The 23,602-nt window shown below is 38.8% G+C and overlaps 3 protein-coding genes across 3 annotated transcripts in view; 2 read left to right on the top strand and 1 right to left on the bottom strand.

The window, feature by feature from the left end:
* The first annotated feature begins 167 nt into the window (after positions 1 to 167).
* Positions 168 to 4,520, top strand: coq9 (coenzyme Q9 homolog (S. cerevisiae)). Its single transcript, XM_073832006.1, has 9 exons — positions 168 to 241; positions 787 to 988; positions 1,910 to 2,045; positions 2,132 to 2,274; positions 3,246 to 3,330; positions 3,439 to 3,543; positions 3,630 to 3,785; positions 3,900 to 3,953; positions 4,089 to 4,520. Exons 1-9 carry the CDS (start codon positions 184 to 186, stop codon positions 4,122 to 4,124), a joined length of 975 nt encoding a protein of 324 aa, XP_073688107.1. The 5' UTR covers positions 168 to 183; the 3' UTR covers positions 4,125 to 4,520.
* Positions 4,521 to 4,807: 287 nt separating this feature from the next.
* polr2c (RNA polymerase II subunit C) lies at positions 4,808 to 11,821 on the top strand. Its single transcript, XM_073831433.1, has 9 exons — positions 4,808 to 5,012; positions 6,825 to 6,874; positions 7,007 to 7,075; positions 7,160 to 7,212; positions 7,327 to 7,455; positions 7,524 to 7,575; positions 7,660 to 7,828; positions 9,833 to 9,907; positions 11,553 to 11,821. The coding sequence occupies exons 1-9, from the start codon at positions 4,927 to 4,929 to the stop codon at positions 11,695 to 11,697; spliced, it is 828 nt and encodes a 275-aa protein (XP_073687534.1). The 5' UTR covers positions 4,808 to 4,926; the 3' UTR covers positions 11,698 to 11,821.
* A 307-nt stretch (positions 11,822 to 12,128) lies between these two features.
* Positions 12,129 to 23,602, bottom strand: part of shank2b (SH3 and multiple ankyrin repeat domains 2b) — a 112,062-nt gene continuing 100,588 nt past the window's right edge. Inside the window, exons 19-23 of the mRNA XM_073831605.1 lie at positions 23,578 to 23,598; positions 21,747 to 21,871; positions 21,310 to 21,421; positions 18,670 to 21,022; positions 12,129 to 16,338 (exon numbers count right to left, since the gene is read on the bottom strand). Of these exons, the coding sequence (XP_073687706.1) occupies positions 15,801 to 16,338; positions 18,670 to 21,022; positions 21,310 to 21,421; positions 21,747 to 21,871; positions 23,578 to 23,598 (3,149 nt within the window). The 3' untranslated portion in view covers positions 12,129 to 15,800. The remainder of the gene's footprint in view (positions 16,339 to 18,669; positions 21,023 to 21,309; positions 21,422 to 21,746; positions 21,872 to 23,577; positions 23,599 to 23,602) is intronic.

The raw sequence follows: 23,602 nt of genomic DNA, 5'->3' as shown, positions 1-23,602 counted from the left end.
TATATCATACAACAATTACCACAGAGCGAAATAAACATAGTGAGATTTGAATGCGGCTCAACGGGGAATTCAGTTTACTGGGCCACCAAGCGCCTCCTAGAGTAAAACTGAGTTTAGCAACACCTATAGGCTGAAAACATTTGCTATTCTGTGTTTTGCAACGCTAGCCCGCTGTCGTTGGATATGGCGGCGCTGATCAGAGGACTGAGAGCTGGAAGGGCCTTGCGGGGTCTCGGCAGCGGTAAGCGGGGGAACGTGAGAGAGCGTCTGATGTTAGCATTTCAGTACACAGATTTGTTTTTAAAAAGTTGAATGTAGTCATACGTTACACCTGCCGAAGGCTTTTGTATCTTGTAAATAGTTCTGCCTGCTTCCAAGTATGGCAAATGTAAGTCAGCTGGGCGACTAGAGAAGGTGACCATGAAGGGCAGGATTGCGTGTGCAAACAGAAAGTGCACATGACAATCCATAACATTTGAAGGTTGTGTGATTCAGCCTGATTGCAAAAACGAGCTGGATGAACACAACTGCACTGCAGAAAGTTAAGCTTACTATAAAAGCGGATTCTATCCTTTGCAAAGTAGGGAATACATGCATGCTAAATTTCCAATTAACTTATTTGTAATAGTTTCACTTTTACTCCATTCTGAGTCTGACCAAAAAACTAAAGGGTAATTGTGCAACCTTTTTATTGTTGCATTGCAGTGCTTTTATTACTATACAGCATGTTTTTATTATATAATTATGGAGCGTTTTGCATGGTAATTGTTGAATGCACCATTACAGTTGCAGTTCAGGGCACACTCAGTCCCCAGTGCAACAATGTGAGACGTGGATTTCATCGTGCTGCCCTGTTACGACTGGCCAGTGACTCTAAAAGTGACACATCAGTGCCACCTCCATCCTACCATGAGGTTCACACAGCTGGAGAAAGCTCATCCTCTTCAGCACAGGGAGAATCTTCAGAAGATGGCCAGCCAAACACCAGGTTTGACCTAAAGGGATAATTCACCCAAAAATGAATATTTTACCACAATTTACTCACCCTCAAGCCATCCTAGGTGTATATGACTTTTTTCTTTAAAACAAATACAATCGGAGTTAAAGTAAAAAAAAAAAAAAATGTCCTGGCTCTTTCAAGCTTTATAATGGCAGTGAATGGCTGTTGAGATTTTGAAGGCCAAAAAACTGTTCATCCATCATAAAAATTACTCCACATGGCTCCAGGGGGTTAATAAATGCCTTCTGAAGGGAAACGATGCCTTTGTGTACAAAAAGCTGACTGTCATGCGTACGTTCACGAAAGAGTATTGTTTCAGCATATGACGTAGCGTAAGCTCTGGTGACAATATGCTAGTTTCGCAAGAACCAAGTTTTGTTTACAGTAAAGGAAAACCAGTCTCCTCTTGGCTTATGTTGAAATCCTCTAACTTTTTTCTTTACAAATATTTGTTTTGTGCTTCTAATTCGTGACCTGTGTTTTGTTTTGCTTTCTCCACTGCATTTCTGTGTTCATCACTTCTCACTGGAGCTTATGCTATGCTTACGTCCTACGCTGGAACACCACTCTCTCGTGAATGCATGTACAACAGTTAACCTAAGCTAGAGATTATGGTTTATAAAGTTTTTAACCTCCTAAAGCCACGTGGAGTACTTTTTTAATGATGGGTGGATACACTTTATTGGACTTCAAAATCTCAACACCCATTCACTGCCATTATAAAGCTTAGAAGAGACAATTATTTTTAATATAACTCTAATTGTATTCAACTGAAGGAAGAAAGTCATATAAACCTATGATGGTTTGAGGTTGAGTAAATCATGGGGTAATTTTACTAAAAACTGTTACTTTAAAAATGGTCAACTTTGCAGTTATTTTTATCTAACCATGTCCATTTGGCATCTCAAGTTTTCAAGATCAGAGTGGTGAACACGGTGAAGACTATGAGACGGAAGAACAGCTCCAAGCTCGCATCCTGACTGCGGCTTTAGAGTTCGTTCCGCAGCATGGCTGGACTGTGGAGGCCATTGCGGCTGGAGCAGAGGTTTGTTTGTTAAAGCGATTATATGAGTATTAAATGTAAATAACATGCTAGTCAATATAACTGTAATAATATGCTCTTTGATTCAGACTCTTGGCCTGTCAGCAGCTTCCACTGGGATGTTCAACAACGGTGCTGGAGACTTGGTCCTGCATTTTGTTGTGCAGTGTAATGCTCAACTTGCAGAGACACTCGCAGAGCAAAATAACCTGGTCCAGCTTGGCCAGGCAGAGTGAGTTGAATGTTGTTATTATTCAATATGCTAATATATACAATTGAGGTCCAAAGTTGACATACACCTTGCAGAATCTGCAAAATGTTAATTATTTTACCAAAATAAGAAGGATCATACAAAATGCATGTTATTTTTTATTTAGTACTGACCTGAATAAGATATTTCACATAAAAGACGTTTACATATAGTCCACAAGAGAAAATAAAAAGTTCAAAAGTTTACATACACTTGATTCTTAATACACAGCTGTGTTTTTTTTGTTTAGTGATGGTTGTTCATGAGTTCCTTGTTTGTCCTGAACAGCTAAACCGCTTGCTGTTCTTCCGAGAAATTCCTGAGTTCCCACAAATGTTTTGGTTTTTCAGCATTTTTGTGTATAATTTTGAGGTTCATCTTTTCACACTGAGGACAACTGAGGGAATCATATGCTACTATTACAGAAGGTTCAAATGCTCACTGGTACTTCTGAAGGAAACACAATGCTTTAAGAGGCAGGGGGTGAAAACTTTTGAATTTGAAGATCAGGGTAAATTTATTTAATTTATTAACTTATTTTGTCTTCTGGGAAAAGGTATCTTCTGTAGTTTCTGAAGGGCAGTCCTAAATGGAAAAAAAGGTTATATTTAGGCAAAATAAGAAAAATGTTCACATCGTCATTCTGTTTGCAAGTTTTCACCCCCGGCTTTTAATGCATCGTGTTTCCTTCTGGAGCATCAGTGAGCGTTTGAACCTTCTGTAATAGTTGCAGAACCCATACTCAATTCAGCTATTATTTTCTCTTGTGGACTATAGGTAAATGTCTTTTATGTGAAATATCTTATTCAGGTCAGTAGTAAATAAAAAATAACATGCAATTCGTATAATTCCTCTTATTTTGGAAAAATAATTAACATTTTGCAGACTCTGCAATAATAATAATACATTTTTGTTCTATTTAAAAAAACAACATTATTTTTTTTATGTATTAGATCAAAGAAAACGGCTGAGTTTCTAAAAGATGCAGTGGAGATGAGACTGCGGATGTTGATTCCTTATATTGACATATGGCCACAGGTATCCTCTGCCTCATGCAAACTCCTCTCTCAAAACTTTTTAGCCAAAAGCAATAATTTATAAGAAAACGTGAATGCGCTCAATGTTGTGTCTCCTCTTGTTTCGCAGGCCATGAGCATCCTGCTACTGCCCCACAACATCCCCGACAGCCTGAAGCACCTGTCCACGATGGTGGATGACATCTGGTACTACGCAGGCGATCGCTCGACAGACGTGAGTGGCTTCTTTGATCCCACTTGCTACCTTTTTCTTTGCTTTGGTCTTCTCATCCACCTGTATTTCTTCTGCATGTTTCTTAGGTCAACTGGTACACAAGGCGGGCGGCACTGACAGGGATCTATAACACCACAGAGCTGGTGATGGTCCAGGACTCGTCTCCTGATTTTGAAGAGACATGGGCCTTTCTTGACAATCGCATAAAGGACGTAGTTAACATGGCGAACACAGCTAAACAGGTTAATGCAGTCTTGCTTGCTGTAACTTAAGAGAGTGAAACAAAATTATTTTTATGCTCCTGATATGTAATAATTAAATATTATTACTAATATACCAGATAATGTTTTTTCTAGGTGCAAGCCACAGGAGAAGCTGTGGTTCAAGGACTCATGGGAGCTGCAATTACGGTAATCATAATTGATACATATATTTTAATGTTTAATAATAGAATATTACAAAATCACAGAAATGAAGGTTTTAATATATTTAAACAATTATTTCATTTAATTGTAATAGTAATAGTAAGCTCTTTTCTCACTCAGCTGAAGAACCTAACAGGGATGAACCAGAGACGATGAGTTTCCTCTGACGCTCCTGCCTTTGTTTTGTCAAGTCTTTTACTCACTGACTCCTCGGCTATGCAGCACAAATGTCGTACATCACTTACCCCGCTTTAAACCATCTGAACAATTTGAAATTATCACAATGAAAGTGTTTGTGTTATGATAAACGGTGGATTTTGACACCCTTAGCACTTTTAAATGGGTCAGCTGTGCCATACCTTGTTCCTCTGTCTGTATCCCTGAGCCCAATGAGGAGGCTGTTTTCTTCAGGCGTTCTCTGCGTTTGTAAAAAGAAAAAGAAAGAATATAAATGTAAATTGTATTTGAGAGTCCTATGTTCATACGGTTTGTGTCAAACTCTCAGGCGAGTCCCCCATTAAAAGAAATAAAGGGTAACCTATTTACTGTAAAGTGTCTTTGTTTTTGTTTTTTTTGCAGCTTTAACGCTTCCAAAATGTAATACATTTCTTATATGAATAAATGAAATGCATGATATTTTGAGATAATATCATAATGAGTTAATTAACGAGCGGTTTTGACAATGTATTTTGTTCCAAGTCCACAAAAACACCGTCATGGTAGGATTTGTATTCTAGGTTGACGCATGAAGAGTTCTGCGGACCTTTATTATGTAGTCGGAAGTAGTGCTACAGTGATCCGGATGCTAACGGAATGAGGGCAGCTAGTGACCAATGAGCTGCTGTCGTTTGTTATTGTGCTGAAGAGGCGCTCGATGTCGGAGCGAATGAACAACAGACCGCATATATAACGTGGCTATTTTATTTATTAGCGTCTTAATCTTGAGCCTAATTTCGCCATGCCGTATGCCAACCAGCCCACAGTCAAAATCACGGAGCTGACGGACGAGAATGTGAAGTTTGTGATCGAGAACACGGATCTCGCGTGAGTGATGCGAATGCTAGAGTCAAAACGATGCTTTAGCGTTTAATTTGCAAATGTGTTATAGCAATGACATTGGAATGCATGTTTGCTGTGTTATCACTAACGAAAAAAAGTATGTTTTTAAATTTTGTTCGAGTAACATGTAAATACTATGGTAACTTATATGCATTTGGTAAGAATCATGTTGCGTGTGGTACCATGGTATTACTGATATCATCGCTTTACCACGGTACTGCCTTAATACTTTTTACTTTTTTAAAAAGAACAGAAACGTTCTATTTGCAATTTAATATGAGAAATGTATATTTAATAAATATTTAGACATTAAAATATGAAATATGTAAGTTTGTCTAAGTGTGTATATATAAACATTTAAATTATACATTTAAACTATAAATTAACATTTTACTTAATTTAAATAATGTATTGTTTACTTTTAGGATTTTGTGATATATTAAATATTTAGTATATATTTACATATTTTTTTACTTTTACAACACAGAAACATTCTATTTGACATGTAATATGACAAGTATGTTTAATAAATATTTAAGCATTCAGTGTGTGTGTGTTATAAATATAACAAAGTAAGATTTTAAATGTTTTTTTTTTCTGCTCAAGCCTGCATTATTTGATCCAAAGTACAAAAAACTAGTAAAATATTTTTGCTGTTTAAAATAAAATGTCTGTGATTTCAAAGCTGGATTTTTAGCATTATTACTCCAGTCACATAATCCTTCAGAAATCCCTCTAATATTCTGATTTGCAAAACATTTATTATTATTATGTTTGACAGCTGAGTAGATTTTTTTTTTCAGGTTTCTTTGATGAATAGAAAGTTCAGAGGAACAGCATTTATCTGAAATAGAAATCTTTTGCAACATTATAAATGTCTTTATCATCATATTTTGATCAATTTAAAGCACTCTTGCTGAATAAAAGTATTAATTTCTATAGTTATAAAATATATATGTAGTGACTCACAGCTTTTGAATGGTAGTGTATAATGTTACAAAAGGTTTTTTATTTCAGATGAATGCTGCACTTTGGATCTTTCTATTCATCAAAGAATCCTGAAAAAAATGTACTCAACTGTTTGAAATATTGGTGATAATAATAATAATAATAATAAATTTTTCTAGAACAGCAAATCAGCATATTAGAATGATTTCTGAAGGATCATGTGACACTAAAGACTGGAGTAATGATGCTGAAAATTTAGCTTTTTTTCACAGGTATAAATTACATTTTGAATTATTCAATTACAGTTATTTTATATAGTAAAAATAGTTCAGAATTGAACTGCTTTTGCTGTACTTTAGATCAAATGAATTATAAGAAGAGAATTATTTAAAAAAAACATTCAAAATCTTACTGTCCAAAAACTTCTGACTGGTGTGTGTGTGTGTGTGTGTGTGTGTATATATACACACACACACACACACACACACACACACACACACACACACACACACACACACACACACACACACATTCATTTAAACTAAATATTAGGATCACATATAATTTAAATTTGTATTGTAACTTTGAGTTTTAATATTGTATATATTTAATTTTTAAATATTTTATTAATTTTATTATTATAAATTAACAAAATCACCAGAAACAAGTTTTATACGTGATGTATGTTTAGACATTTAGTTCATAAAAATATTTAGTATGACCTGATGAGGCTAATGATCAACATTTTATGGAGGTTAAAAAATGTTTCGTGCCGTTTTTACCCTCTGTGTGTGTATATCTGTCTATCTATCTATATATCTCTATAAATTGCATAATTATTTGTTGCAGGGTGGCGAACTCAATTCGACGTGTATTCATGTCAGAGGTTCCAACCATCGGTAAGAATCAAACCATCTGTCTTCTGACTGAGTTTTATACGAAAAGGTTGATGTAATTATGTGTTTACTTGATTTAATTCTGTACTTTGTGTTTTAAATCTGTTAATCTGATGTAATGTGCTTGTTTGCCAGCTATCGATTGGGTTCAGATTGATGCCAACTCCTCTGTGCTCCACGATGAGTTTATCGCACACAGAGTGGGTGCGTATGTACAAAATCTTTCCAGATCTTTCATTTCACTCTTCTTGTAGTGCAAAGTGCAGTTATCATGCTCCTCTTTCACAGGGCTAATTCCACTCACAAGTGATGACATTGTTGACAAGATGCAGTACTCGCGAGTAAGTGTATTAAACACCCTGCCAGGCTTTCTGTTTTTAGAATAACTTCTGAATATGACTCATCTCATCAAAGAAGTGAAACATGACATTTTGCTTTCTTGGGCTTTCTATTAGGACTGCACATGCGATGATTTCTGTCCCGAGTGTTCGGTTGAGCTCACGCTGGATGTGAGATGTACAGAAGACCAGACGCGACACGTGACCTCGCGAGATCTCCTGTCTAATAACCCTCGAGTCATTCCTGTACGTGTATTCTCCTCTCATTCTCACTTATACATGCTTTTTCTTATGTGATTTATGTTGTTCTTCAGGTAACATCCAGAAGTCGAGACAACGATCCCAATGACTACGTAGAGCAGGATGGTGGGTCAAATTCCTCTCTGAATAATGATTTTCCAAATAATGACTCGAATATGTTAGTATTGATCGTTTGGTGATTTTGCACAGACATCCTGTTGGTGAAGCTCAGGAAGGGTCAGGAGCTGCGTCTCAGAGCATATGCTAAAAAGGGTTTCGGCAAGGAGCACGCCAAATGGAATCCCACCGCAGGGGTGGCGTTTGAGTACGACCCAGACAACGCACTGAGACACACGGTGTACCCAATTCCACAGGAATGGTATGGGTCTTATGGCTTCTTTTGATCACCTTAAAGGAACACTCCACTTTTTTTGGAAATAGGCTCATTCTCCAACTCCCCCCGAGTTAATAAGTTGAGTTTTACCGTTTTGAAATCCATTTAGCCGTTCTCCTGTTCTGGTGATATCACTTTTAGCATAGCTTAGCATAGATCATTGAATCCTATTAGACCAATAGCATCACGTTCAAAAATGACCAACAAGCTTCGATATTTGTCCCATTTAAAACTTGACTCTTCTGTAGTTATATCGTGTACTAAGACCGGTGGAAATGCAAAGCTGCGAGTTTCTAGGCTGATAAGATTAGGAACTACACTCCCATTCCGGCGTAATAGTCAAGGAAGTTTGCTGCCGTAATATGGCTGAAGCAGGAGCAGTAATACCACGCAGCACATGTGCAAATGCTAAACTAGCTGGGAACTCATTTCTGATAATACTCCGCCTGCTTCGGCCATATTACGGCAGCAAACTTCCTTGACTATTACGCCGGAATGGGAGTGTAGTTCCTAATCTTATCAGCCTAGAAACTCGCAGCTTTGCATTTCCACCGGTCTTAGTACACGATATAACTACAGAAGAGTCAAGTTTTAAATAGGACAAATATGGAAACTCGTTGGTCATTTTTGAACGTGATGCTATTGGTCTAATAGGATTCAATGATCTATGCTAAGCTATGCTAAAAGTGATATCACCAGAACAGGAGAACGGCTAAATGGATTTCAAAACGGTAAAACTCAACTTATTAACTCGGGGGGAGTAGGAGAATGAGCCTATTTCCAAAAAAAGTGGAGTGTTCCTTTAAAGGAGTAGTTCACTTTCAGAACAAAAATTCACAAATAAGTTACTCACCCCCTTTTCATCCAAGATGTTCATGTCTTTCTTTCTTCAGTCATTAAGAAATTACATTTTTTGAGGAAAACATTTCAGGATTTCTCTCCATATAGTGGACTTCTATGGTGCCCCCGAGTTTGAACATCCAAAATGCAGCTTCAATGCAGCTTCAAAGGGCTCTGAACAATCCCAGCCACGGAAGAAGGGTGTTATCTAGCAAAATGATTGGTTATTTTCTTAAAAAAATAACAATTTATATACTTGTTAACCTCATCTTGTCTAGCTCTGTGTGAACTCTGTATTCCGGTTCAAGACAGTTAGGGTATGTCGAAACACTCCCATCTTTTCTTCTCCAACTTCAAAATCGTCTTACATCGCTGTTTTACCTTTTTTTTTTTTTTTTTTTTTTTTGTAAAGGCTGTTTGACCACCTTTGCATGTTCACTTTGTAAACACTGGGTTGGTACTTCTGCAGAGACGTTGGAGGAGAAAATCAGATGGGAGTTTTTTGACATACCCTAACTGTCTTGAACCAGAATACACAGAGTTCATGCAGAGCTAGACAAGACGAGCATTTCAGGTTAAAAAAAAGTATAGACATTTTTTTTTAAAGAAAATAAGACCCTTCTTCCTTGGCTGGGATCATTTAGAGCCCTTTGAAGCTGCTTTTAAACTGCATTTTGGAAGTTCAAACTCAGGGGCACCATAGAAGTCAACTATGTGGAGAGAGATCCTGAAATGTTTTCCTCAAAAACCATAATTTCTTTACAACTGAAGAAAGAAAGACATGAACATCATGGATGACAAGGGGGTGAGTAAAGTACCTGTAAATTTGTTCTGGAAGTGAACCAATCCTTTAAACACATTAAATGAGTATTGTTATTCGGGTACACAGAAAAAAAAATGGTGTAGGATTTATTTGAAACAACTTTCACTCAAAAATTGCTAGTACATTTTTACAAAGAAACGTATGTAATGCCATAAATTAAATGTGGATTTTTTTTAGAAGAAAGACTGAAATAGTATTTTCTTGTAAAATGTACTCCAATAGTGTTTTTTTTTTACAGTGTACATAAATGAACATTTAGTTAAAAACAAAAAAAATCTATAATTGTTGTATGAATGTATAATTATGTACCTTTGCTGAATTGTCAGGCCTAAAAGTGAATATTCAGAAATTGAGGAGGATGGTGTTCAAGCTGCATATGATCCTAATGGCAAGCCAGAAAGGTAAGAAAGTTGAAAACCATACATACATACATGCATGTATAAATAAGGATATATGCATTGGAATTGGAATTGTTGTCTTAATAAATAACCCGCTGTTGCACTTATGTTGAATGTGTTAATTTAATAATGGATAATACAAATAACAAATGTTCTATATAATAAGTACTAAATAACTGATATTCTGTGTTATCGTACTATGAGAAATTCTGTGCTGTTACACTACCAGTCAAAAGTTTTTGAACAGTAAAATTTTTAATGTTTTTTTTAAGAATTCTCTTGTGCTCACCTAGCATTTATTTGATCTAAAATACAGCAAAAGCAGTAATATTGTGAAATATTTTACCATTTAAAAATCAATTTGAATATATTTTAAAATGTAATTTATTCCTGTGATTAAAGTTTGCATTTTCAGCATCATTATTCCAGTCTTCAGATTTGCTGTTCAAGAAACATTCATTATTATTATTTTATTATTATGAACATTTAAAACAGTTAAATTCTTCAGGATTATTTGATGAATAGAAAGACCCGAAGATCAGCATTTATCTGAAATAAAAAGCTTTTGTAACATTATACGCTATACCATTCAAAATCTTGGAGTCAGTATATTTTTTATTTTTCATAGAAATTATACTTTTATGTACAAAGGATGCCTTAAATTGATCAAAAGTGATGATTAAAACATTTATAATGTTATAAAAGATTTCTATTTCAGATAAATACTGTTCTTCTGAACTTTGTGCATCAAAGAAACCTGAAATAATTATACTCAGCTGTTTTCAACATAATAAGAAATGTTTTTTTTGAACAGCAACTCAGCATATTAAAATGATTTCTGAAGGATCATGTGACTGCAGTAATGATGCTACAAACACAGCTTTAAAATCACAAGAATAAATTACATTTTAAAATATATTAAAACATAAAACAGTTACTATTTCAAAATGTTACTGTTTTTGCTTTACTTTGATCAAATAAATGCAGGCTTGATGAGCACAAGAGACTTATCTTACTGTTCAAAACTTTTGACTGGTAGTGTATATTATGAAAAACTGAATCACAATATTGCTTCCAGGCAACAATGACATTTAAAGGGTTATTTAAATGAAAATGATCATTAATTACTCACCCTCATGTCAAACCTGTAAGATCTTTGTTCATCTTCAGAACACAAATTCAGATATTTTTGATCCAAAAGCTTTCTGACCCTGCGTAGACAGCAATGCAGCTACTACGTTCACGGCCCATAAAAGTAGTAAGGACCTCGATGAAATAGTCCATGTGACATCAGTGGTTCAACCTTAATTTTACAAAGCTACGAGAATACTTTTTGTACGCACATGCATTCACAGGAGTACTAAGACGCAAATGTGTGGTGCTTTTCTTTGTGCACAAAAAGTATTGTCATATTAAAAGTAAAGAGTGGCTGCTGTCTATGCAGGGTCAGAAAGCTCTCGGAGTTCATAAAAAATATCTCAATTTGTGTTCTGAAGATCTTACAGGTTTAGAACATCATAAAAGCGAGTAATTAACGACAGAATTGTCGTTTTTGGGTGAACTAAACCTTTAAAGCAATTTCTCTTTAAAATGACTGCTTTCAAAAATAACGTCAATATAAATCTACATGATTTTGTTTTTCATCCAGGTTCTATTACAACGTGGAGTCGTGCGGTTCACTTCGGCCAGAGACCATCGTCATGTCAGCTTTCGCTGTACTTAAGAAGAAACTGAGTGATCTGCAGACTCAGCTCAGCCATGAAATTCAAAGCGATGTGCTCACCATTAACTAATCAGTTAAAATACTGCTCATTTTGGATCACACTTTTAGGAAAATATATTTTTTCAGCTGTTATGTTTTTGCATGAAACTGTGTTATGGTGGAGAATTCTATGAATAATAAACACATAAAAATAAGTGTTTGTTTCGATGTGGGGTAAAAAAAAAAAAAATAGTATGAACACCAGAGGGCAGGGTTTGTGTGAAAAATATATGAATAGGCTATTCTGTTGATTTAATACACGATTGAAACATGAAAAGACAGCGTGTATGTCATGACAGAGCATTGAACGGCATGCCGATAATGGGAACATTTTATTTCAAGCAAAACAAGCCCTGAAATGGATGTAACGTTAACAAATTTACAGAAAACCGCCCCGGGACAAACACAAACTATGTAAACTAAAGACATGGAAGAAACAAGAGCTACGTGAATTCGACAACAGATTGTGCAATCATATTTATTCGTCCCGTAAATTTTGGTTGTTTCAAATACATAAGGATCGAGGGATTTGGAGGAAAGTGCAGTCACAAAACTTCTCTTTGATTTTAATCATGAACTCTAGTTTAGCACAAAATTACAGCAACATAGATCAAGTGAATGCATTCCTCACAAGAAGTGTGTGAGAGAGACAACTATGAAGAAGAAACAGAACTCGTGGTCCAGCTCTAACTAGACAGGACCTACTGGAAACTTCTGCGTGTCTTCATATAAAATGCGTTTGCTAAATCGAATTCTGCGTACGCAACGATTCAGTGCTGCTGCTGCCACTGTCATTTGCCAGAAATATAAAGTGTCAGTTCGAAGATATCGTATGGTGTAAACATGCAGTCACAGCAGCGAAATTTCGTGGGCAAAAAGGTATATTGTCAATGTTCAGTCAAGTATTGTATTTTAGTAATTAATACGGTTGCGTTCACACTGTTTATGTGTATTGTTTCTGTAACTTACAGAGATGCAAATATGAGATGTGTGTCATCTTAAAGTTTAGGTCGAGCCACTGTCCTCCACCGAAGCTGTTCCCGCCAGATTTGTGGTCCGTGCGCCTTAAAGTGCTACTGAGGTAAAAAAGTTGCCATCGGTTAATTACGATTTGACGGATAAGATTGTTCCTAAACTGAACTTTTGTCGTGTCAAATGTGACAAGACGTTTTGTACGTCGCCATCTTTCCGTGATATTTCCAAATAAAGTCTTTTCACGACTGGTTATCAAACGAACTGAACGGAACTCGCAAATTTAGCTGATTACTGCTGCTGAAAATGGTCAATTATTGTCATTTTTTGGGCTGTATTAATCGGTCAGACCGGGAAAAACATTTGGAGTGCTACAGCCTGCCAGAAGTTATAACAAATCAAGGAGAAGAGTGCAAAATACTCTTGTCTGATGAACAAGAGGCATTTGTGGTTGGCCAAACTGAACCAGGATTTCCAGGGCAAGAATCTTGGCAACATTCATGTTTCGTCTTATCATTTTCAATCAGGCAGGTGAAATATTAGGCCAGTATCTTAGTTAATATTGTATTAACTGTAGTTTGTCCGAATATTTCGCCCTTTCCAGCTTACTAAGTCCTTCACTAAGTATATTAACCTTGCAGTTAATGCGGTTGTTAACATCCGTGTATCTCCAATATGGCCACGTTTCTGGTTAACTGACTTGATTGAGGTTACACTTTCTTTCAGACTGTATTCGAGCCTTTATTGTAAGCTGCTGTGTGAACAGGATATTTCGAGACTCACATCTGTAAGTAAATGCGGCTGACAGTTATTGACATGACTGCATTTTGCCCGCGTAATTTCCTGGAGCAACAGTAAAAGTGACCCCATGGTAAGTGGCCTAAAATATGTGCTCGTTTTGTTTTTCGTCAAGTATACACACCACACAAATCTACATTTAAACTTCTTTCTTTAATTACATAGTCTAAAAGAAGCAGGTGACAGCCATTATCTCATTATTTTTCATATCTTCTAATTCACTGAGACCTATGTATATGTAAATTTCATTTCATAATATTATATACTGTACTGTGGAATACTGGCAAAGAAAGACCAAACAGTGTTCTTTAAATTTGTGTATTGCTTCTTAACTGATACCACATAGATTTTTGGCACACCACATATCAGAGTTAAATGTCATAAAAATTTCATAAATATTTCTATAAATCTTTAAAATACTGTGCTGTTTCCTAAAATAAGATATATAGAGATGATAACTCTAACTCCTCTAAGGTCGAGAGATAAGCAAACATATATATAATTTATTTCTGAATCTCTTCACTGCATACTTTAAACGGTCATAACTTCATTTCATTCACAGCCATTCTCTACCTCATCTATCGCCTTTCCCTCAGTTCCGTCGCTACCCACAGTGCTTTGAACTTAATACTGAAGGTGAAATGTATAATGCTGGCTGTCCCTTCGTGTCTCTGTGATGTTTTAATCACAAATATGAATATTATCTCCAGACCGATTCCATACCTGTGGGATTTTATGGCATTTACAGTTTGATGAAACTGATAAATCTCTGAGAAACGAGTGTCTAACAATGAGAAGATCACAACTAAACTTCAGATGACTTAGAGATGTTGTGGTGTGTCAAATTGCAACACAGATAGGCACACATTGCAGTTACATGATAAATTAATAACGTAGTAAGACAGCAAAATCATAACTTCTTCTGATTGTTGAGCAAAGCAAAAGGATTGCAGGACATTAAATGAAAAGGACAAGTAAAGCACTTTGATTTTGGATTAAACAGGGAAAATGAAAGTTTACACCTTGTGATCTTGCTTTAAAATTGGTTGTAGATGGTTGCAGGTTTAGTTGCCATAAAAAAAGAAAAAGTCCAAATAAAATTTAAATCAAAATCAAAGTAAATAAATACTCAACAACCAACAGATATGAAGTCCTGTATCAGTTACAATTGACGACATTGATATGTATAGATTAAGGAGGTTTCCTGTAGTTTTCTGGACGTTCCTTTTTTACCACCCAACAATCGAATGATTTAGCGAATTATAATTACAAAAAAATAAATACAGTACATAAAAATAAAATATTAAATGAAGAATTCATCACACCTTTAAAGCAAAAGACAGATACATACTGGCCCTTTCAGAGTGATTGTGTCTGCATTCAACTCAAAAGCTGTCAAATTCGACAAAGCAGAATTGTCAATTTCTACTTTAATTCAATTATTTTTCATTCACCCATGAAACGAAACCTTGGTATTTCAGATCTTACGTTTTCCTGTGAAGACCCATTATTCCAAATCAAACCCGCTGGAAATTAATACTGACTAGCGATGCTAAGCAACAGCGCAAACTAGTGTGGACTAAAGGTACAAATAAAATGTTGGTGGGAATGCCGTAGACCTCCTTACCGTATGGAAGACACCTAATAGTAAACCACAATTCAAAGAGACCCAAGAGAATTGTTGATCATTCAGACAAACATCCAATGTTAGTGTATTACAAGACTTGAAGATTCAAGATGGTGGAGAGACCTGTTGCTTGCTACGGTTACGTTTTTTCGCATGTAGGGAGATTTGACCTCTGTGTTTTCAAGTGACCACGGCCCTTCTAGGACTGTCAGCGAATGAACTGAGGGACATCTAAATGCCCGCTGATCACGTCTCCGAGATTCGTGTACCTCTTGGTCGAAGGTGTAGGAGGAAAAAAAAGCAAGATATTTATTTCATAGGCAGCTGATACATAGACAAAGGTTCCCTTTTTTCCTGAAGAAATATTCTCTGTAGAATTGTCTTAGCAAAGATAGAAAATGGATCCCCAGCTCTGCTGGTTTCAGTGCATTCAAAGGAGGCCAAAGTCCTTAAAAGCCAAAGGATAGTCAGCTCGTGTTTGTAGTTTCCATACAGTGTGTTGGCTTCAATGTCCTCTCTGGTGCCGAAGCTCTTGGAACAGAAACGCAGGGAACCGCTTGTGCTTACGCGGAAATTTTGAACGCTTGAGTTTCTTCAGGATGTGAGAGTTCCTAAAATCCACCGAAAGCATGATAGGACAACAAAGTGTTCAAATTAGTGAACCGAAACAAGGGAAGAGGGAAAAAGAAGCTTATGAACAAGATGCGCGGAGTCCCGTTGAGGACGTCTGCCCAGTCTCATCTGTCCAAGAGGACTTTCAGCGCTCGCTCGATGTTCATTCTGTGACCCACACGAGTCACACCCAAGTCGATCAGATCCTCCTTTTGCAGGTTGGGCAAGTGGCTGCCCTCGATATCATTGTCCATAAAGGCATCCCTGTGCTCGCCCAGGTTCAGGCTCTCGAGCCAGTCGGCCACGTCCTGTTTGCTCCACATGAGGACGGGTTTGGTGGCAAAGGGTTTGTTCGATGCGGCCTGGATAAGGGTGAGCGGGGAAGGGGAGCGGCTACGCCCCGTGCCCAGGCTGAGGGGTGGTGTGGGCAGACCAAATACGTCCGTCATGGTGGGGGAAGTGGCCGAGGTCGGAAGGGAAGAGGCACAGCTGAGGCCAGAGTCCGGCGGAGACATGATAGGGCTCGGGGTGTGGTGGTGGGGAGGCAGGCTCTCTGCCTGTCGGCACGGTGACGGGGCAGGCACGTTGGGGCCAGGCTGGGCAGTGAAGGTAACGGTGGTGTTCTGCTGTGTACCTGAGATGAGGGATACACCATCCTGATTTCTGCAAAGACAGAAGGATGAAAGTAAGGAATGTGCATTAAGCTGAAAAACACGACACTCAAGGAATAATGTACAATGAATAACTTACAAAACATTCCTGCAAAAGATGCTAGGGTGATGCTAGTCCAATGTTCTCCTCAACAAACTGCATTATACAACTAGAGTGATGATATGAGTGAAACTTCGAAGTAATGAAGCCTGATAAAACTGCATAATTTATAATTACAGAACAAAATTTTACTTAGTGGTATAATTTTATAACTTCCATAAACAAAACTTCTTTTAGGGTGTGTTCACACTTGTCATGTTTGGTTTGATTAAAACGAACTCTGGTGCGATTGCTTTATTAGTGTGGTTGATTTAAGTAAGTGTGAGCGCTTCCATCCAAAACCTGGTGCGCACCAAACAAGCGGACCAAGACCGCTAAAAGATGGGTCTCGGTCTGCTTTCAAACAAACTCTGGTGCGGTTCAAATTAAATATGAACGCAACATGGACCAAATACTTCTAAACAAACCAAAAACAGCAAGTAATGACAAGATGCAATGTTACGTGACATGATTTCACAAAGGGAACAAATGGTATACCCAAAACAAAATAAGCAGAGGGCAAATATAGGAGGTATAGTGCCTTTTATGCAAGGTGAAAATGAAATCATATAAACGCAACAATGAGCAGCTCAATCAGTGAATGGGTACTTTTATGTCCTACACCCGCAGCACCTCTTTAAGTCGAATGCACCTTTTCCCTTTGTATGGAGTGTTCGGTGAGTTTTGTCACGAAATATACTTAATTCAACCTGACCGATCAGGGTGTGAACATATGTCAAAAATGCCAGTGTGAATGCTAAGCGGGCCAGGACTAAATGAATCAAACGAACTGAACTACAAATGTAAACACACCCTTAGTTTCCTATTTTTCTATAGCTCAAGTGGGACTAAATCAATTCAATTTTAATCAGTTCTTGACCTCCTCTGGAAAGATGCATGTAAGGGTGGGAGAGTTGAGATTATTCTTTTAGGGTAAAATACAACTTGGACATTATATTGTGAGATTCACCCTCACGTGTCATGTACACGGTTTCTATTTATGTTAAGATCAAAGAGTATTGAAAGTGTGAGTGTACTGTAGGTGGTTTAGCTTTAAGGAGGTTGTGAATGTGAGGCTCTTTAGCAATGCAATGTCCTTGCCCCAGGTTTCTCTTTATACCCAAGGTGTATTGGCCTAGATTTGTTCAAGTAAACTTTTACATTTGCATCTTATATAGTACAGCAAATAAAAACAATAATAGACTCATGTTAACAGTACCTAAACTACTCTAAATTAATAGAAAAAAAAAAAAACATGGTCTTAAGATTAAAAATACCCCAGTTTAATGATGGTAAACTTCCACAGTGAAAAAAAAACACATCTTTGCTCACTGTATGCTAAACATAGCGCTGTGCCTAGGCTACAAGTGCAATTTAGGGTCAGTTCTGTGGTCTGTAAATAACAACATCATTCAATAATGAATGAGACTTGGGACTCCATGTCGATGGCAAACCATTGCCTGTGCAATGTGGCAGCCATCAGCATACACAACCCATCTTTTGAAAAATAAATTACACATAAGCTTCAAAACCTAACTAGCTTTCTCTGTAGGAATTATCAGTGAAAAAATGTAAGGTGAGGGATGACATGAGATATATTGATTAAAAATACTCTCAATACCAGTAATGATGATAATACTTAAAACAATAGTAAAAGGTATTGATAAATATCTTAAAAATAAGAAATTTTACCCCAAAATTTGGAACACCAAGTATATACATGTGTTTATTAGTGCATTGTGCTGTTGTTCTGTATTGAAATCAGTTTATAGTCAATTTTGTGCAACCATGCATAGCATTCCAAATCAGTCACTTATGAGGTTCCATTTGAGTTAAGATGCAGCCATAAAAAAGCTGCCGATGTTGGCAGCAGGCAGTATAGCAGCTCAATAGGTTTTCTGAAAATTGGAACTCCTTATGACCTTAAATGTTTTTGTCCAAATGAAATATAAAAGCCCTTTAAGATATTGCTTAAGAGAATCTAGGGATGTCTTGTGGGAGCAGTTTGGGTGATGTGACAACTAAGTAACAAATGGACCATGTTGTAACAACACACGCACACACACACCTCCCCCCTCTGTGGTACGGTCTGTGTTCATCATCACACTGACGTTGCTCATCTCATCCTCAAGGCTGTTCTCATTATTGGGTTGCTAGGCAACTCTTTCGTTCTCCAGCAGAGCACACACACTAATCTGAGAGCCTAAATGTAAGCCTGTGATACAGGAAGGAAAGAGGGCATACCTCGTTCCGAAGTGAGTCCTGGATCCGGTCGGAGAGTCTAACGCTTCCCCTGGCTTTGGTGCTTTGTCCTTGTTCACATGCTGCAGAACTGAATTGGCTTCAGGGCCATGGGGTCCTTTCATCTCTGGAGGGTCCCCCCACAGCTTTGAGGTTCGTTGCGTTGGGGTTTTCAAGGGTTCTGATGGAATTGATCCAGGGGGCGGAGGTGGGACAGAGGAGGGCATTCTGAAAGAGCTTACGTTCTCCTCAGGCAAAGCGTCCTTGTAAAGTGCATTGCTCTTGATGGCAGGTTTGGGTTTTGGTTTGGACAGGATCTGAGACCTGTCCACCAGAAAGGCTTGTCCATCTGCATAGACGGTGCACGTGTCCAGAGTCTCGCCTCCTTCAGAAGACAAGGTGGAGATGCTGGACACAGTAGAGATGGTGCTGGTGGTCTCAAGTTGGGGGTCACCGCTGCTCCGGCTGTCTACCTCAATGCCCGAGTCAGTGATTTGTTCATAGGGCTCTAGTGGCCCTGGAGGGAAGCTGGGAGGTGTGCAGTTTGTAAGGACCGTTGATCTTTTGATTTCAGAGTTCCCACCACCTAACGGGGGATAGTAGGGAGCAAGAGAAGGTCCTTTTGTACCATTCGTTTTCTGTTTGAGCAGTTCAGCTATAGTCCCCGCCTGGTCTTCAGGAATGTCAAAACTGTTGGCAAACTCCAGTGGGGGTGGTAGGGGTTCAGCAAACACAAACTCTTCATCGATGTCGACAGAGGCCAAGGGCGGTGGAGGGATGCCGAAGGGTAGCTTGACAGGCTCATCCACTGAGCTAACAGTTATGATGGTCTTGCCATGTGGAGCAGCTGATAGCGCCTTGGGAGCTGGGGGGTTGGTGGGAGCTGGCTGGTTGGGGTCGCGAAGCTCCCCAGGGGTGTTGTCGGGACTCACTGCCTCGTCCCTGTCGCCCTCTGACAAGCTGTTATCCTCCGATTTTGCCCCATCTGTGGTGTGTACCATCAGCAGACCAGCTGACTTCTGCTGAGAAGTGTCCACAATGTCAATCAGCATGTTCTTCTTCTCCTCAGGCCTCTTCTCAGGCTTTCCCAGATCGAGCTGATACTTGGATTCAGTCTCATATTTGGACTCCGTCATCTGTCTCCGCAGGCCCCCGCGGGGACGGCCCATGGTAGCGGTACTTGAGAAGCCAACCTCCACATTTGGTCTAAGCTTGGTGTCGATAAAAAGCGGTTTATTGAGATCAAGTTTGGATGGGTCACTCTTTAGAGGAAGAGGCTGTGATTGCTCCCTCATGGCTCGGTCTCTGGCAGCTAACGCTAAAGCTAATGGTGAATTGGGGTCTAGTGGCTTGCCTGTTACTGGGTGAACGTAATTCCCACTTCCTGAGCTGTAGGTCTTATGAGCAGGCAGACTGATCGGGCTGTGTCCTGTACGGGTGTTCAACAGTTCCCTTACCATGGTGGGCTCAGGGCTGTTGAAGTCCGTCACGTTGCCACCACCTCTAGGGATGCTAAGTAGTGATGAGGGAGGTGCCATGAGCCTTCGCAGCCGCTCGTCGCTGCTAAACATGCCCTCGTCGATGGACTTGGAGTGTCGGAGACGTGGGGCTGGTGTAGGCACCACGTCCTCATCACCTGCATCTGTGGACTTAAAAGATGGGGAGTTACGATGAGCATCAAGCCTCTTCTCCCTGTCTCTAACTGCACCGGCAATGGCAGCTGCAAAGGGACTGGCTGAATTTAGGCCATCTTCAGGACGCAGTTGTCCTGGGTGATCTGGTGTGGTCGTCTCAATTTCCATGCTGCTTCCTTGACTGCTCTTTCCGCTGCTGCTGGTGGAAGGCTCTTTGATTATTATGGTCGGAATCGGGATGGAGCAGGTTTTCTCAGGACTGTCTTCTACATTGGACTGCTTGACAAGCATTCCCTTCCTTCTGGCAGGCTTGTTGGGCACAAACAGTCCAGCTTGACCCATCTTGCCAACGTCTGAGTAAGGGTTCTCAGGAATTTGGGCACGGCGCATATGAAGACTCTGCTGGGCTGTTGGGTTGTGATTGTACCCCTCAGAATCATACTGCTCAGGACTGTCTCTGTAATACATGCCCTGATCTCTCCACCCAGCACCTTCACCTCTGTCTGGGGCTGTGCTGTTTGCATTAGGACTCTGTGAAGTAAAGCCTGGTCTGATGGTGCCATATCCTCGACCAGCTGGGACAGGAGCATTATTATGAGGTGGAGATGGAGGAGAGATGGCTGGTGGTGGTGGAATATCCTCTGATGTGTCAGGCATTGAAAGGCTTCTTGTAAATTTCAACATTGGAGGAGTAAGGAACTGCTTCTCTTCTTCAGTTACTCCTGAAGGAAAGAACAAAGAAAAAAATCACCAAATCAGCAAGCCTAGGGATGCAATCACCATCCGGAAACAATAAATATGACACCACAAAGCAACTGATACATCTTGAAAATACGTCACATCAGTGAAACAGCCTCCAGCAAGAGTGGGCTGACCACTGAGTGTAAGTAAACCAAATATTTGTATCATTTTACACAGAGCTGAACGACGTTTGTGTGCAATTCATCAAAATAAAAGGACTGTGTGATGCAGCAGTTCAGTGGCAAAACAAAATGAAATGACCACACACCTATAGATGTTTGTCTCCGTATGGTTCCCTTTGGTATACCCAGAAAGGGGCCTCTAGGACTCCCTGGCTGTTGTGGCGAGTCTACTGCTGTATCCTGACTATTGCAGAGAGACTGTAAAAGACAGAATAAGGCTGACTTGATAATAAAAACAAGCAGAATGCAGCACTTTCACAGAGCGTCCATTCAAAGTAGGTGTCACATAATATGTTGATTTGATTTCATAAAAACAGTTTGAGATGAAGAAATAAAAATAATCTCAAGCCGTGAAGCATACTCACAAGTCTGTGCATAACTACACTCTAATTTAAGCATCAAAAACCAATATAGCATGCACGGGCAATGGTTTTACCAGACTTGCAAAAAACAATTATTGCAGTTAGGCTACAATGCCACAGGAGACCAGAACTCCAGAGGACTTTAGACAAGGCATCCTTACATTCATTTCAGAGCTGACAGCAAAACACTTGCTAGTCGGACGTGGTTTGACTGTCGCCACCCTCACATCTGCGTTTGAGTTGTCCCAAATGGGTTTCTGGGGGGGCACTACCTCATCCACTTTATCTGTAAGACAAGAGCATCTCAAATTAGAAAGCAGGAAGCTACTTTTAAAAGAAGATCAGTATCAAATATTGCTAATTTCGTCTTTCAGGATCCACAGAGCAGGGATCCGAAACCGAGCAAGAGAGGCGACAGAAATAGGTACAACGACAATTGTCAAAGTCAAAGCCGTGCAAGCGCTTCCTGGTTCCGTTGGAGAAATCTTAGCACTTCTTTCAACGGCCACTGCGCAACATGCTAGCATTTTTTTAAACAGCTCCCATGCATGGGATGATTACTTAGTGTGACTTGAAATACAATCCTCTTCTTCAGACCCTCATTATCTGAAAGCTGATCATCTATACAGAAATGGAGGAAAGGGAAATTCAGAGTCTGATTTTCCTAGCATAGAAGTCATCAAGACTAAATCTGGTTACACACACACACACACACACACACACACACACACACACACACACAACCCCCTATACATCTGGCATTAAAATGTGTTTCATATCTTGATATTCTTTAACTGGACTTTATTTATACTTTATACTAGGACGGTATTTACGTGGTTAAGTGTTGATCATCCGAATGTGATCTGGAAACGCATGTTAATGTCAGGACTAAAGGGGGCCACAGTTACACCTCTTCATTCAGCATTATATGGATATATACACTCAGGCTTTAAATATAAAATCCCATCATACCCCTGAGGCAAAACTGAATTTAAAAAAAAAAAAAAACACTGCCAAAATTGACCATTCAGGAGTCTAGTTTATATTCATAACAGAAAGCCTATCTAAGACTGCAGAAAGATGAGTATGCATCTGTTTTATAATCAGGGTCTCCTTTATAATACCTAAATATGGATTTAAAATGACTCTCTTTAATGAACACAATATGTACAAAGCTGTTTTAAGGACACAGCAGGAATACTATGCAGCCAGCCGCATTATGTAAACATAAAACTAATGCTTACAACGGTTCAGAAAATATCTCCTTCAAGAAGACAAAGGAGTCCATTCAGCAGTCTAAAGATGTCGTATCATATTTGTGCAACAGTCACACGTCGTCATATTCCTGGGCAATGCTAACAGTGGCGATAGCTTTACACTGAAAATATGGCATTACATTTTGCAGGTGGAATGTTTCTATATTAAACATATGCAGCATTATTTCCATGGCAACGTCTTGTTTCAGAGTGATTCAAAGCTGGAGTGGTCCCTCGTATGATAATAGTTAAACCGTAGTTCTTTAAAGGGAGAAATTACAGTATCTTAAAATGTCCAGCTTTAGGATTTTATCTTCTCTCTGAGGAGTGAAATGGAGGCAGGATGTATTATAACAGTAAGAACAAGGACTTGTATCTGAAGCTAGGTTTTCAGCATGGGAAATTCATGGCTCTTGTTTTCTCAAGCATATCCTTTTTATAATAGAGGGCAGGCTGTTGAATAATATATTCTTACATTGCACTTTTGAAGATCTGGGGGTCAATAAGGGAAGCTAAAAGCTTACGGAGCATTTTGCAGTGTAAACACATTTGGTCTGTTTTCACAGTAAGCAGTCTTCCATTCAACTGGTAAATTTTGATTATTGGAGAGAATACAAATTATTTGCACATTTCTTTTACTGGATCATATCAAAAAAGTTCAATTGTTTGAGACAAATAATCACTACTGTTGCTAAGCTGGTGACAAATATTTAAAGAGTGCTTAGGGAAAACTCACCCTTCTTTTTCCTCAAAGTGGCTTT

This window comes from Garra rufa, chromosome 25 (genome assembly GCF_049309525.1).
Source record: "Garra rufa chromosome 25, GarRuf1.0, whole genome shotgun sequence".
NCBI classification, from domain to species: Eukaryota; Metazoa; Chordata; class Actinopteri; order Cypriniformes; family Cyprinidae; genus Garra; species Garra rufa.
The sequence above is the reverse complement of the archived record's forward strand: the minus strand, read 5'-3'. Positions and strand labels throughout refer to the sequence as shown.

Coding starts and splice junctions, on each gene's coding strand:
- coq9 (XM_073832006.1), top strand. CDS start 184: ATGGCGGCGCTGATCAGAGGACTGAGAGCTGGAAGGGCCTTGCGGGGT. Junction 242..786: donor CTTGCGGGGTCTCGGCAGCG/GTAAGCGGGGGA, acceptor GCACCATTACAG/TTGCAGTTCAGGGCACACTC. Junction 3,786..3,899: donor TGGCGAACACAGCTAAACAG/GTTAATGCAGTC, acceptor TGTTTTTTCTAG/GTGCAAGCCACAGGAGAAGC.
- polr2c (XM_073831433.1), top strand. CDS start 4,927: ATGCCGTATGCCAACCAGCCCACAGTCAAAATCACGGAGCTGACGGAC. Junction 6,875..7,006: donor GTCAGAGGTTCCAACCATCG/GTAAGAATCAAA, acceptor CTTGTTTGCCAG/CTATCGATTGGGTTCAGATT. Junction 7,576..7,659: donor TGACTACGTAGAGCAGGATG/GTGGGTCAAATT, acceptor GATTTTGCACAG/ACATCCTGTTGGTGAAGCTC.